The sequence below is a fragment of the Psittacula echo genome (assembly GCF_963264785.1).
Source record: "Psittacula echo genome assembly, chromosome: 4".
Taxonomy (NCBI): domain Eukaryota; kingdom Metazoa; phylum Chordata; class Aves; order Psittaciformes; family Psittacidae; genus Psittacula; species Psittacula echo.
Window position 1 is genome coordinate 18,381,664 of NC_137738.1, and position 15,705 is coordinate 18,397,368.

The 15,705-nt window shown below is 38.7% G+C and overlaps 1 protein-coding gene across 5 annotated transcripts in view; it reads left to right on the plus strand.

The window, feature by feature from the left end:
- Positions 1 to 15,705, plus strand: part of MOCS1 (molybdenum cofactor synthesis 1) — a gene marked incomplete at its 5' end in the record, with an annotated part of 31,634 nt that overhangs the window by 11,112 nt on the left and 4,817 nt on the right. For 3 of the 5 annotated variants that reach the window (XM_080615082.1, XM_080615084.1, XM_080615083.1), the window contains 7 exons: positions 4,126 to 4,290; positions 8,525 to 8,586; positions 9,763 to 9,874; positions 10,204 to 10,316; positions 10,957 to 11,067; positions 11,894 to 12,014; positions 13,440 to 13,487. In XM_080615082.1, the coding sequence (XP_080471208.1) occupies positions 4,126 to 4,290; positions 8,525 to 8,586; positions 9,763 to 9,874; positions 10,204 to 10,316; positions 10,957 to 11,067; positions 11,894 to 12,014; positions 13,440 to 13,487 (732 nt within the window). Of the gene's footprint in view, positions 1 to 4,125; positions 4,291 to 8,524; positions 8,587 to 9,762; positions 9,875 to 10,203; positions 10,317 to 10,956; positions 11,068 to 11,893; positions 12,015 to 13,439; positions 13,503 to 15,705 lie in introns of all 5 variants that reach the window. The other 2 variants (XM_080615086.1, XM_080615085.1) reach the window with 2 other exon arrangements.

Consider the following 15,705-nt stretch of genomic DNA (forward strand, 5'->3'; position numbering starts at 1 on the left):
TATTACTTCAGTGGAAGGTAAATTACTGGGTTATTTTTAGAAGTCTAGCTCTTTCAACTGGTATTATGTAGACTGACGGTGCCTCTTATAGGGAGAGGGGTTTGTTGGGTTTTGTGCTGATATTTTTTATTTTTTTTTTTCCTCTTGAGCCAGGTGCTTCTTTTCCCCTTTTCAGAATCTTGTCCATTCTGGCCATTACAACAACTCTGTGTAGTGGCAGTGTGTTAGATTAAGGCTGTGTAGGTGGGTGTATTTTGGTGTATTGTAGGGAACTGAACTCATCTGTTTCTGTACGTTTCTTCTTCTTTTAAGTACTGAAGATAAGAAGGGATTAATATTGAAGATGAAGATCTTGAAAGTAGAGTGGCTGCCTACTGATACACTGAGCTTTGGTGCAGAGAGAACAGTTGGTCTCTGCTCCTGCTTTGTTTTGTTCAGGATTTGGAAGACTTTTACGGTCTTTTCCGAAGGAAGCAGCAGAGTCGTGTAGTAAGTAGAACTGACCTGTTTGTAGCTGGGAAAGGTATGGTTAGAGTGAGCTGGCTTAGGTATTCTTGAACCTTGATTGTGAGGAAGCTGAACTAACTTCATCTTTTTGGAACTCTGGAACATTCTGTAGGGCATTTTGCCCATGCATGATAGCTTATTTTTTATTTAGGATTGAGTGCAGCTTTAGCATTCACTAGCAGTAGCTGATGGCTTTTTGTACTTACCATGGCTACTCTGATATTGGGGGTGTAAGCTGAGTAGCCAGGTCGCTGCAAAATAATTACAACCTTGCTGCAATTCTGAAGTATTGACACTGGAAGGATAGAAAGCTTTTTTGTTTGTTTGTTTTACAGCAACAGTAGAGTTCTCAAAGGTTTATTTATGTGGCTGAAAGAGGGAGACGGATGTTTTTGAATCACTGGGCTTTCATTACTTTGTGTTCTTGTTCACGGTTGAACTTTGTCAGATTCGTAGTGATTAATTGAAGACGAGAGTAGTGATCTTGGGGTAAAGATAATGGATGTTAAGATGATTGTGCTGTTGCATTAGTTCATTCTGTCATGAATTTGTATTAGCCTGGCTGTTTTTTAAAAAGGCATATTGAAAATTGCCAGATTAAGTCTATAAACACTTTATATCTTCTCAGACCTTGGTGTTACACTATGATGCATAAGCTTGGGACCAAGATAAAAGTCTCAAAACTAAATAGGTCCCATGTAGCAACTATGGGAAAACTCACTGAAGGAAAAAAAGCCCAAAAATGTCTTCTGCAGAATTTCAGTTAGGCATCTGTATTGAAGCCATCTTTAGCATTATGTACTGATTCAGGCTGGCATAGAGTTAATCTGAATTTCTAGGTTTATAGAAGCTGGCTGCAATATTTTGGGTGCTGAATAGGGTTGAGATTTAAGTTAGGTTTGTTTTCAGCAAGCCTTTCTCTTAACCATAAATGGTTTATGAAATACCAATAAAGCTCAAAAATATTAATGCTGGATTACCATTACTGTATTTTTCTAATACTCAAGTGAAAACTTTGTTGTTGTTTCAACAAACAAAAGTGATTTGAAGCTACTGTAGGAGACCATGTTATTCAGAGACCTGCTACAGGTCTTTAGATTATTTCAAATCTTTTAATACATGCACATACATAAGCTATGACTGAGCAACTAACACTCGCTGAAAGCTAAATCATATCCTGGTGACTGCTGAGAACATGTTTGAGACTTTTCTGAAGCAGCTGATAGTGGAATATAGAATCCATCTCCTTTGAACACTCGAAGTTTAAATTATCACTGGGTATAAACTGATGGCTGTTTATTATTAATAGTGTGAGAAGTACACTTCTCCACTGATAAAATAATTTTCAGTGCGGTAGGGGATGGCTGGTTAAATGACTACATACACATTTCAAGAGTGAAATGATGTAGGATAGACTTGTTAATGTATTAGGAGATACACATACTTTATCTGTATTTGATCAGGAGAAATGCAATTGAGAAAATGATTGGAGGGGAGCATGTAAGAAGCTTGTCTGTTTAAGAAGATGCTCCTGATCATAAACGAAAAAAGTAAATGTTAAAGGGTTCACTTGATTGCTTGAGCCTGACATAGAAGCTTTTAGCTTCATGCTGTTGAATTACAGCATCTGTTCTGTTTCCTTTCCTGCTCGACACTTTTATTGGTTGTCTTTGTTTGTGCTGATTGTTGCTAAAGCTGTGACCACTGCTCAGCAAACAGAATTAATACAAGGTGAGTTACAAAGTTATGAAATCTCTCTAATCTCTTTTGAACTTGGAGGTCAACAATCAAGAAACCAAGCAACTGCAAATGTTTCACTTGTTAGCTTGCACAAATGAGGCAGAATGTACTAACTGGTCCTTTTACTTGTTGGTGTTAGTGTTAAGCCTTTATCTCTAATTTCTCACAGTAAGCTTCCATCCAATTTGTTATTACAGGTGTTTCCACATATTAATGTATTTCTAGTGCCGCATCCTGTCTGATGAGGAATAAGGTGCATTGGTAACAGCTGCTGCCTGCACTAAGTGACCTGATCAATTACAGTTTTTTTGTTTTTCCCGTTTTAGTGCTACTTTTTTTACTTTTCCCATTTTAGGCTGCAGCATGACTTTGGTTTTACTCAATGCCTTTATGTGTTTTGTATTTCTAGTAACGAAACCTGTATGGCATCTAGTCTTTTTTTTTTTTTTTGCCTCTGTTGTTAGAAGGTTAAGCATTTTGTGCATTCTGAGGCTGTAAATAAAAGCAGTGTTCTATGCTACCCTCTGACCACAATGTGTATCTTGTGCTTTCACAAAGAGTAGGTTGCTAGTGGTAGCTAGTGTTAAATAATCTTTGGCGAACTTGTGGCAGTAGCACTCATCCTCTAAGAGATTATTGCTCTTCCGTTACAACTTCAGGTTCCAAATGTCTTCACAGGGCTCTTAATCATGTTGCAAAATGAAGCTGCTGTAAATTTCAGCGTCTTTGGCATGACCCAGCTTGTCCCATTCTAGAGTTTTTTGCCCATTTTAGGGTGAATATTTTGAGAATAGCTGGGAAATGAGATACAGCAGAAGTAAAGCTATTATCAACATGAACAAATAGAGGTAGAATAGGGAAGAGAGAAGGGACTAGGAAATATTTGTGCTGTAATTAAAGTTGCCTCAAAGGGTTCTTCAAGTGTTTCTCAGCTAATTAAGGTGGAGGCTATGAGAGAAGGGAGGAAGGGAAAATAAGCAAATTACTTTGCCGCAGCTCTGTTTCTGCAAGTGGTTTGTGAGGGTTTTCTCCTATTTGTTATTGTACTGAAAACTGGAGGTTTGAAAGCGTGACCTCTGGAGAACTGGTATGCTGAGGGTTTCTGCATTTGGCTTACAAGAAGGCAGCTATTTTCTAAATGTTAATCACATGATATTAACTGTTTGTTATGTGGTTTTCTTTCATTAGCCATTTTTTAGTGTCTTGCGTAAGCACACTTCAGTTGGCTGGACTACTGCTGTGGGTAATGGAAATATGTCAGTTGTCAAGTGCAAGTGTTTTGTCCCTTGGAAGCTGTTGCCTTCGATTCTCTGTAATGGTCCAGTATGTTGACCTTTTTCTGTTTAGCTAGGAGTATATGTGATATTTCTTTCAGCAGCTCAGAGTCACAACTGCTGGTAGCGACCTCTGGGTTAGAGCTGGTTATTGGTAAAGTATAGTAGGATAAAAGTTCAGGTGTCAGATGTAAAAGGTGTGGCTGGCTTGCTGCTAATTATTATTGCAAAACACAGAATTCAGTTTGCAAAGCCAGATTGAAGAAAAGATAAACAAAATCAGAGGCTTTCTTCCACCAGTAAAATAGCTATTTACTCTAAGAAATGAAGAACAGAATCAGCATGCATATTCAGTGTTTTTTATAGCTGATTTTGCTTGCAAAAGCCTACTGTCTTTCATACCTTCTGAAATGGATTTATGCTAAAATGAGTCTCTTAAACCAATACAACTGGAAGGAGGCTGAAGCACCAAAGTGTCCATGTTTTCCTCACACCCTCAATGATATTTTTCTTGTTTGTTTCACAAATCTCCTTTTGGGTTTTCTATGTAACTTATAGTTGAATTACTTCTTTTAAAGTGTTCTATTTACTTTTATTTTCCTAGGTCAACTACGCAAGTTAGAAGGTCTGAAAACCATTGCTGTCACAACCAACGGGATGAACTTAACCAGATTGCTGCCCCAACTGAAGGAGGCAGGACTGAATGCCATTAACATTAGCCTGGATACTTTGGTCCCTGCTAAATTTGAGTTCATTGTCCGGAGAAAAGGTACAAGCTTGGCTTCTAATGCAACTGTGTTCATACTTGCAGTAGTGTCAAGAGTTGTTTGGCATGTTGTTCAACTTGGTTACTTTGGTAGAGGAGTGAATTGCTATCCTTCCAATACTGGAAAATGTAGTCTATACTAGCTTAATTGATAGTGACTCTTTTTCCTTCTTTCTACAACCTTTAGGCAGGTAGAGAGCCTTTAGTTGGAGCTGGTAGAGTAGAAGGTGCTCAACTCAGCACAGTTGGTGGGACTGTGACTACAGTTGACAGAAAATGTCTGATTACCGGTTAGTCATGGACATCAAGAGGACTTGCCAAATCTTGTGTTGGTCTCATATGCTGCTGCTATTTAATACTGTTGAAAAAACAGATGTTCCTGCTATATAGCAGCCAGGAACTAAGATGCCACAAGAACAGAACTTATCACAGATAGTGGCAGTTTCTGAAAGCTGTATTTGGGCATGCTAGCAGTGGTCTCCCTTTCAATTAGCAATGTTCCCTACTTTCATAATTTTTTAATAGGAATAAACGTAAGCCATGCCTGAAGTCACTTGAGGAGGGCTATTGGCTTTGTAACTTCCATCCAATTGAGTAGTAATTCCAAGCAAAGTCTCAAAAATGCTTAGGTGTGCCCAGTGTTACAGATTCTTGTCTAAATGAATCATAAAGCTCGTTATGAAGTTCAGCTTTGCGGTTGGGCTTCCTTCCAACCTAAAGCTGATTTGATCTTGTGTCATTCTATTTCTGTATAGTAATGTAACTTTGGCAGTCTATGAACTTCTAGTTCAGACAAAACCTTCGCGTAGCCACTAGATGGTGCAACAACGTAAGAGAAATGTTGAGAAAGGGCTGTAGAAATCCGGGGTGCAGTGAAAAGTAATTTCGACGTTTGAATCACTCTGCTATCAAGTTCTGCTGGCAGGTGCAGAAAGGTGTCCTTGTCTACAGTCTCACTAAGGGCACTTCTTCAGATTTTTACATCATGATGCCAGAATCTGTTCTTTTCATAAATCTGACTGGAGCATTATCATTCTGGTGTAGGCTATTGCATTAATCTCATTGTCCCATGGCACAGTTGGCTTCCAGAGAGTAAGTAATCACAAGCAGGTGTGGACTGTGCTCTTTACTACTGTTCTCTGCATTTGAATATTACCTGGTTTGTGACATTCACTGGAAAAAAGCCCTTTGTTTGCTACTGAAGGGACAAACCTGATCCTTCAGCTTCTTGAATTATTTGGCCACAGCTCTTTGTATCTGATTGGAAGCTGTTAGGAATATGCTGCTTAAAAGTAAGATGAAAGTTTTTGGGGGATGGGGTAATTTTTATTTATATAAACTTTCTCTTCCCCTCTTCCCCCTTTGAAGAAAAGAAAAAAAAAAGTTTTTACCACAAAGAGAGAAATTGCTCAGCTGAATAGCATAGAGAATGAACAGAGAAGTTTCTATGATTCAGTATTTTTGAGGAGGAGAATGAAGTCTCCAAATCATAGATTTTTTTGGTTTTTTTTCCAAGTTAAAAATAATAATGCTGAGTTGGGATTTTTCTTTTATTAAGGGCTGAAATTATATAAATGTATTTTTTTTACTGTGTTTGAGGGTTTTTCGTTTAATAGGAGATTTCCAAGTACAGAATGAGCAGAGAATAAAGTGCCTGCCCTACTGTGCTATCCTGTCTACTGTGGCAGTTCCAGAGGTGACAAGATATAGCTCTATTGAGGTGAGAAGGATTCTTGATCTTAGAGTCCCATAGGCTGGTAAATTCTGTGGAAATAAAGGTGGCATCTGACTGTGGAGCTAACCAGGAGCTCAAGAAACTTGGAATGAATTTTTCTGCTCCTCTCTTAAAACTCTAGAATGAGTTTCCATAAGACAGGAATTTTGTGTCTTTAGTGCAGGTGACCTGCAGTACATCTGCTTTTATTCCCAAATGATTGGGATAGAGGGACTGACTATGAGGTGATCAGTGCTTTCACTGATGTATGAAAGCAATTAGAGGACCATAGTATTTCTGCTTCTCCCCACGTTCTAAGGGATGAACAAATTAAAAGTACTTTCTTGCAGGTAGTCAGTCTAACTTGTTTTCACAGCCTGTTCCTTCTTTTTTGTTCACTACAAGGAAAATCAGATAATATTGTACTGTAATTAAATCATTAAACATTGGCTTTCGTCTTGTAAGGATTGAATGCTGGGAGGTGTCCCACATAGGGCTGGTCTGGATGTGTCTAAGGTTATCTGTGCTTTAAAGTTGGCTTAAGTTATGATTTCAGAAGAAACCTAAACTGATGCAAGTACTTAAATATTTCATTAAGTGGAAAAGAAGTTGTCAAGTTTAAATATCAAACAAAAAGAAGTTCTGACCCTTGACCATACTTGCTGACACAGTGACATCTAGTATTAATTTCTGCTCTAACGTTTTGAAACATTGTGTTTATTCTTTTTGTTATTCCATTACCACATAAGGACTTTGATCTAGAAAGGGTGTTTCAATAAATGTGACAATAGAAATAAACTCCTAACAGCTTTCCATAAAAAAAGAACAGAAGACTATTAACATCAAAATAGGAAATGCAGCTACAGATTTCCTTTTTTTTTTTGACTGTAACAAATCTTTATTTTAAATATACCCCTGCCCCAAAATTCCTGTAGTAGAAATAACTCATAGTTGTTAATCAGAACAGCTTACTTTGTTTGTAGAAATTTTTGATAGCTGTTCTAAACCACACTCTTGTGCTAGCATGGCAGGAGGTAAGAAGCAGGGCTGGAAACGACACTTGAGTTAGATGCATTGCAAGCTGTAATCCTGTTCCATACCTTCACAGCGAGCTGAGCCCAGCCATGTGAGTGGTTTGGGTTAACAGTTGGACTCAATGATTTTAAAGGTCTTTCCCAACCTAAATTACTCTGATTCTATTCAAACATGCAGAGGTTTTGATCTTTTGCTTGCTAGTGGTTGCTTCCTGGCCTTTTTAGTTAAGTTTCACCTTTTTGCAATCCTGAAGTCACACAAAAGGTTTTCTGAGCTATTGCAGAGTTTTTTGGTTCCATTTTTGGCTCTAGGATGTGCTTACAGCAGTGTATCATTACCTCTTTTGCCACGTTCAGCCTGCAAACTTGCTGAAATATACCACCGGTACTGCAGACTTCCTGGGGACGTGCAAAACAAGTAGGTGGTGAAGGAGAAGGGTGACAAGTCATAACTTCAAACAGTTGCTTGCAAGGGTTATTTCACTGTCTTCTCCTTGCTCTTCACTTCTCCTTTTGCAGCTAGGACTAGTACCAGGACTGGCTCATAAAGCTGTTTCTTCTGCTTTCTGGTGTCCATACGTAATAATGCCTTTACCAGCCAAAAGGCAGTTAAGTGAAATTTTTGCGTCTTTCCTTTAGTTTCTGATTTTGAACACATCCAATACTAAGTATGCACAGAATATGATTGAATTATTTCTTATTCCTGGTAAAGCGCCTACGGACTTTTGGAAAATATTGCCCTTTTGCTAGCATGTGTAAAGTATTTGCTGCTGAAGACTACAGCTTTGGAAGAAGGAGCTCAGTCTCATACAGTGTTTGGTTTCTCATACATGAGTTTAGTGTGCAGAACAGGATGGGAGCTTAAGTCTAGTACCTGGCAGTATAGGAGACTCATTCACAAACATGGTGATAGTATTTGAGCACACCCACTCACCAGAAATGCATGCCCAGAGCTCGGTAACTTGCTGTCTCATTCTTGTTGCTATCACATTGTTTCTTTGCCAGGTGATGAGTATGGCAGAGAAGGAATAATATCTCAAATCTAAAACTGGTATCTTGATGAAAGCTCTTAACTTTGTTTAAAATTGACAGAAGGTGTGGTTTGAATGAGATGATTAAGATGCTTTCCTAAAGGTTTTTGGAATCACAGAATTGCATTGTTACTTCATTTTTCTTCCAAATTTAAGAGGAACATGTATGGGTAAAGACATTTGCCCTAAATTAACTATCTATCTCTCTGCACCTGGGAGGATCTGACAAGTGCAGGCCACACTAAATGGTGGGGTGAGGCTGGGCATTTTGAGGGGGGGTACTGGTGTAGTTTAAGCCTCTATAATTGCCGCTCTTCTTACTTGCAGCCGTGTTTGCTGAATCAGATTGGGGTTTATTTCTTTTTTTTTTTTTTTTTTGTCTTGTACTTAATAAATAACCTCCTTTTGCATTCTGTGTTTAAACAGGAGAAATAATTCTTATTCTTTTTATATCTTAGGCTTTCACAAGGTAATGGAAGGAATCCACAAAGCCACTCAACTTGGCTACCATCCTGTTAAGGTAAAGTCAGTGTTCATTTACTCTGAAACTGTTGCGTTTTACCATAATTGTGATTAAAAGACGCAGTTCACCTGATGAAGAATTTATTATTCTCTCCCATAAATAATTTTTAGTAAAACTGAAAAGAACTGTAGTAGATTGAAGATTGTGTTCAGAGGCAATGGGAGAAATCCATATAATCTCATTGCATAGCTGAGGGCGCTTGTCTGACCCAGCTGTGAACTTGGCCAGGGGAGTTAGTTAACAGGTAGAAAACTACCCTGCAGAAAAGACATCAGTTTTCTCTTGGCTTATCTCCTTAGCTGCTTAGACTCTGAGTGCCACTGTCAGGGGGAGGGAATGGGAGACCTTCTTTGGGGTGCAAGTAAACCAATAACATGAAACTTCACCATGACTCAGCTGTTTGAGGTTCTGCAGCTGTGGTTCCCTTCAGTTTTTCCAGTGTTTGGGAAAATCTATTATGTGTGAGTGGTTTAGGCTATAGAGCTACGAAAAACAGTTGAAGTTAAACTATGGTTTAGGCTTTCCTGAAAGATTTTAAGAATTATGATGCATGATGTTCAGACATACAAATCTGCCTTACCACCGGAGAGTGTTTCAGCAGCTGCATAGCTATCTTTATCTACAAATAAAGCAAAGAGGACCAGTGTAAATATTGTTTATGAGGAATATGCAGAAAACTCAGTTTCAACCTGTTTTGGAGGAAGGCAGAATCAGTCCTGGAGCCTATGGTTATGGAGTGCACTGTGAACACTTCTGGATCTGGGGAATTTGCCTATGTCATAAATAGTGCTAAAGAAGGTCCCCTGCCAGTGCTTTTGCAGAAGCTGTACAACATAAGAATGAGGAATGAAATTGTCATTTTAGACAGTAAATACTGCCATACACTAGATGAGTAAGATGATGCCTTTGTTGCCTAGCTCTTGTTAGTCACCTTGCTAAATGGAGAACTAGACACTTTAATGTTGTTGAATGCAAAAACTTAAAGGCAAGCTTGGCAGAAATGATCATCTATATCATTGCAATCCTGCCGAATTCTCTCATCATTTTTGCTTGCAGAAACCTCCTCCCCCCAAAGTTCTTTCTATGTTGCCTTCTACGACTGTGAAACCTTGTGTTAAGAGGGAATAAAGTCATACTCTGCTCACTAATTTCAGGTGTTTGCTTTTCCTGCAGGTAAACTGTGTGGTGATGCGAGGCTTCAATGAAGATGAACTGCTGGGCTTTGTGGATTTCACAAAGGATCTGCCCCTTGATGTGCGGTTCATAGAATACATGCCCTTTGATGGTAAGCAGTCATGCTTTGAGATTCTTCATGGCAGGCAGTGTGCTTTGGACACAGGTGAATCTAGTTGGTGGTTATTCACCCTGTTGACTTGTCTCTTGAAGTTCTGGTGAGCTCTTTTGGGGAATTAGGAATTGCTTTAAGTTTTATGTTGTATCTTTTGCAGCTTACCTGTCTTCCTGGGATAAGCTGGAGACAGATTGGTGGCAGGATTAGTGGGGGCTGGGACACCTACAAGGAAAACAGATTTGTGGAGAATGTAAATGTGATTCTCTGCTAACTGAAAGAATATATACCACAGTTTAAAGTAATGCTGTTTTTTTTAATTCTAGGCAATAAATGGAACTTCAAGAAGATGGTGAGCTACAAAGAAATGCTTGATACAATTAAACAGCAATGGCCTGAATTGGAGAAATTGTCCTGTGAAACTTCCAGCACAGCCAAGGTTGGGGTTAGACAAAGATCATGTGAAATGTGTCACCATTCTTTCCCTGCCCTTAATCCCCAAATTCTCCCAAATTTAGCATTTATATTTGACAAGCAAAATAAAAATAGTGTGGTAACTGTAGGATTTTGGTCAAGCTGCCTGCATGTGATTTGACTCATCACAGTCTTTACATTTAGAAATACGATGTATTTATTGCATGCCTCAGTCAGATATAAAGAATGTGAAGCCTGTATCCTGTATTTATGATTTTTGAAACTGTCTATCTGCACATCAACAAGCCTGATGAAACAGTTGTTCAATGAAATAACAGTACTGCTTTAGAGTGTGTAGTGTCATATGGGGAGTTTCTAGCCTACATGAATCTATGGCTTGTGGTTGCCTGAGTACTGGCATCGCCAGTCATTTGATAAGTACAAGAGCAAACATTTAACAAGCTTGGGAATTTCCCGGAAAAGGCAGAATAAACAGGAACCCCTGACAAAGCTGACTTTGCTTTTTTTCTTATTCTGCTGTAACCTTAGAATTGAAGAAAATCTGTGTTAAAACATCTTCTGGTCTTTGGACAAGTGCAGCATTAAAAATGAGGAGTAGATGTTTGATTTTTTTTTTTTTTTTTCCCTCCTCTCTATTTCTGTAGAGTTATAAAGTGCCACATTTCCAGGGCCAAATCAGCTTTATCACCTCCATGTCAGAGCACTTCTGCGGATCCTGCAATCGGCTGAGGATAACAGCAGATGGGAACCTAAAAGTTGGTAGTAAAACAGGATTCTCTTTGCTTTCATGTGGCAAAAGTAATGTTGAGATTCTTCCCTCCGAAGTAGCTGGGATGTAAAGTAGGATGGAAAGATACATACAGAATTACCAGCTAACTCCTGTTTATAATTAAGTATTCTTGTTCAAGCTTGTTGGGCTGTTAGGGAGATGTTACATCACCTTTTTTTGGTTTCTCTGTTTTGCTACCGTAGTTAACTTCGCTTGTAAAACATGGTTGCAAGGCCGGTAAATATAAACATTTATTTTAATCTTTGATTCAAAATCATCTTAAACATGCAACAAGCAGATGATTTCCCACTAAAAAAAGGATCCAAGCAGCTGTAAGGGCTGGCTTTTGTGTTCCACAAGGACCCTGTCGTGTTTCACCAAACATCTTCTTGCAACTCTTCTCATTCAAAAGCAGTCCTTACATTTGTGGAGTGGCTGTAGGAAAGGGAAGGGGAATAACTATTTCTTGCCACGTTGAAGCTGGCAGTTTCTGGGGGAAAATTAAAGTTTTCAATTAAAAACTGGTATTTGCACATTGTCACCTGATATTGACAACAGCTGTGCTGCTGTCTAATGTCAGATGACTGAGGCAGCCTGAAGGCTCAGTGAGCTTGCATTACGTAAACATCCCAGGCTGTCTATGTGTATACATAAAGAGAGATAAAGAAAAAAATCTCCATAAGTGTTCTTTTTCTTCAGTAGGATGGGCCTGTTCTAACCTCTTTACCCTGAGTTTAGCATGAAATACTTGTAGAAGCTATTTACTTTATTATTTCTCATTTCTCCTCTTTGTTTGCTTGGGTTGGCTGTAGGTGTGCCTTTTTGGGAATTCAGAAGTGTCCTTGAGAGATCACCTACGGTCAGGTGCCTCAGAGGAAGAGTTGGTTCAAGTCATTGGAGCAGCAGTGGGCAGAAAGAAGAAACAGCATGCTGGTATGTTTGTTGTACCTGAGAAATAACAGCAATGACTAGAATTTCCTGGTACTGCTGCGGAATGCATTGTCTTGCCAGGAGAAAGAAGGAAAGGAAAGCTTCTTGAATGAAGCTGTATTATTTAAGTAAAGTATTTTCCCATCTGATAAGAGTGTTGTCTGGTAGAAAGCTGGTAACATACCATTCCTGCAGGTACTCCAGAGTCTGAATGTTGGTTTTGAGTCTTCTAATTTTCCACATGAGCTAGAATCTGGACCATCTACAAGTCTTTCAGACTGACTTTTGTTTTTAAAGAGATGCAAATACCACTGCTCGCAACAGCAGCAAAGTGTAAAACTAAGTAAAAATTGATGGAGTTGTGCTGGATCCCTTTTTCTCAAAATTAGTTTGCTGTAAAATAAGTACCAAAATGAAATTGAGCTGTTGGTCCAATTACTGCATTAAATGACAAATGCCTTTTTGAGTGTGTAGAAATTCATAACCACCTATCTATTGCTCTGCATAAGGTCATGACACAAGATCCATGATGATGCAGTCACATCCTCAGGTTAGATTAGTCTTCTGAATTTATATTCATAGCAACTGTATTTCAGTCACATCTGTACTTAACCATATTTTTGTAATCTGGCTGCAGCTGGGAATGCTGACCTAATACGTGAACTGGCTGTATGATTACACTAAAAATACACTTTGGCCCTTTTGTTCTTTTGCAGATTCTGCCAGTTTGCTAACAGTTGGTTTTGCCCTTTTTGCATTATGTGTAAAACAAATGTAAAGGGAATTTTTAAATCTGGTCATAGATTAACTTCAAAGTTCATTGGTTTGCCCAGATAAAATAGTGCGTGTAAGCATAAGGGAAGGGGTAGAAGGATTGGTTCCTATACTTTCAGGCCATTCATTTCTGACTTTCTGATTAGGGGAGAAGAGTGTTTTTCCCCTCTAGTAAAGGCATTTTGCCATCAGCAGCATTTACCTGGCATTGTCTGTCATCTTCCAATTTGTGTTAATCCCACTGTTGTCCCTGGGGCCCCTGTGATTGGACAACTCTGAACTGGAGCACTGTTAACAGCTTATCCATAGAAGTAATACAGTTAAATGCTGTTGTTAAGAAACAAGAGTCTAAAATTGTCTGAATTCTGTAGTAGGGAGACTGTAATTCAGATTACGGAAAGCTTTCTGGGAAAGGGTTCTACAGTGTGATAGAGCCATAGCAGCAGCTGGATGCTTGGAGGCTGTGGCAGCTACGGTTTTAAATAATACCGTGCTGGATTTCCCTTCCTCCAGCTTCCTCAGTCTTTACTGATCTTTGATTTTCCTAGCATGCAGGTTGCACTATGAAGAGCGGAAAACAAAACATATAAACCAGATGCATGACTTCAAACCTAAAAAGCTAGGATTTTTATGCGTTCCTTATTTTATTTCTAGGCATGTTTAACATTTCCCAGATGAAAAACCGGCCAATGATCCTGATTGGTGGGTGACAAATCAGTACGTAATAAACATACAATGATTTTGTTTGCTTTTTGTCTTTGAGGGGAGCAGGGTGGATTGGGCTTTCAAGTCTAACTTGTATTTGGTTCTGGCTTAGGTTTAGACAAAGAAACGGGTTTCTGTAAAAGGCAGTTGTGGTTCACAAGCTGAAGTAGAAGAGGAGAAAGGTTTAATGTCCCTACCAAGCCTTATCCAAGACCGTAGTGCTTGTACTTCTGTTGTCTTTATTAGGAAATAGTATGTACAGCGGTCTTCTACCACAGGTTTTCACTGGGACTGTTTTCCCCTTGATGCCCCACTTTAAAGGGCCATCACTTTTTCCATGTTGAATGATGCTGGACTGTATTTCTCTTGTTTGCTTTTGCTCTTTTGTATTTGGCTACTGCTGTGTTGTGTTCCAGGAAGAGGGGAAAGAGGACACTTTGTTTTAAGTGGGTATTGACTTTCTGCATGAGGAGTAATGTTCTGGTTTCAGGGGTTTTTTTCTGGGGGGTTGTTTGTTGTTTTTTTTTTTCTAATAGTATTTCATCTCTAAAAATAGCATTTATATTAAATATATTTATATTAAATAGCATTATATTAAATCTATCAATATATTTATATTAAATAGCATTTTATATTTAATAGCATATATATTAAACTCTTGACAGCTCACTGGGACCTACGTAATTTTTCAGGATGCATTTGAAAAAATCTCCACACGCCAAAGTTAGTGTTCATAGCAATGTTTGTATGGCTACAGCTCTGATCCATCCAGTTTCCTTTTGAGAAGTGTTTTAACATTGTCTGACATACCGTAAAAGAGGCAGCCTGTCCAGGTCCTCCCCCAGCTGTTCCATGTCCCTTCGAGACTAACTGTTGGCAGTCACTGCAGACTGGAGATGAGTGGAGAGTATCCCACTGTGACACATGGGGACTCATTAGGAGATTTCCCAATTGTGTTTTGAATTATTTACAAACTTCAAATAATGCTGGCGTGCAAGCAGTCAGTGGGGGTGTGTGTATGGAATTAATTTAATGAAACTTAATGAATGCTGTGGAAATCACTAATTGGTTTTGCTAGTCCCAGTGAGCCAAACCTGGCTTCTTCCCTGCACTGCTATTGTCTGATCCTTTGCTGTATGGTTTGTATCCCTTTTTGCTTAATCAAAATATTCCTTTTGGCAGGTTGCTCTCCTCATGGGTTCACTTCAGTTATGGGAATTTCCTCCATAATTTAAGTATCTCCTGCCTTCCTTCTCCCCCCAAGATTGTGCTAGTTGGAAGCTAACACAATTAAACTTCAGATGCAGTAACACAGTAACAGAATATGAGCAGATGCAGGTGTATCAGATGGTTTCAGTTGTGTTATATATATAGTGCTGTAGGAAACTTCTTTTTTTTTTGAATATATATGAGCAATTTGGGTGAAAATAGAGATGACTAGGTACAACTTGAAGAAAATCTAGATTGTGATTGTTAGGAAAAGCAAAGATGTTTTGCATGCATTACTGTCTATTGCTGTCTTTTTACTTATCACTACTTGAGCAAAGTTCTCTTCCCTGCTCCACCCATGCGTGTCTATGCTGTAGAAGTAAATAGTAGTCCACCTTTGCACTCCAGCTTCTGAAGACAAGACACCTTGTTAAGAGGTTTAGCTTCAGCTTTAAAGCTAATCAAGAAATCCAGAAGACAGTACTTTGAGTTCCTGGATTTCAAAAGAAATATTCATGTTAGGCCCCACTATATAAAGAGAGAGAGAAAGAAAGACTAAGAATAATTTTCTGTGTTCTTCTAAAGCAGAGCAATGTTGCATTCAAAACATTTATGTCCATTTAATTCCATTCCTCTGAGGGTAAACACATTAACATTAAACTTGCAGGAATCTTAATTTTAGTGGGTAGGCCATCACTTGCAGATCAAAAAGGGACTTTGCCTGAATTTAGATGACTGCAGTGAATTTTTTTATTTTTTTTTTTTAATACCGTGAGATCTATGATTGATTTAAGCTTTCAGATCAATGTTTGGGGGGTATTATGGATGAAAAAGCTGCTAAGCACATCAGAGGTGGGGACTAACAAGAAAAAGAGATTGCTTGGTTTGTTTTTAAAGAAAGAGGGCACGGTGGCACAACCAGTGCCCATGCTGTGTCTGTTACTGTCATGTGGACAGTCTGAGGGGATACTTGTAAGTGTGGTCTAATTCTAAATTTCTCAAACCA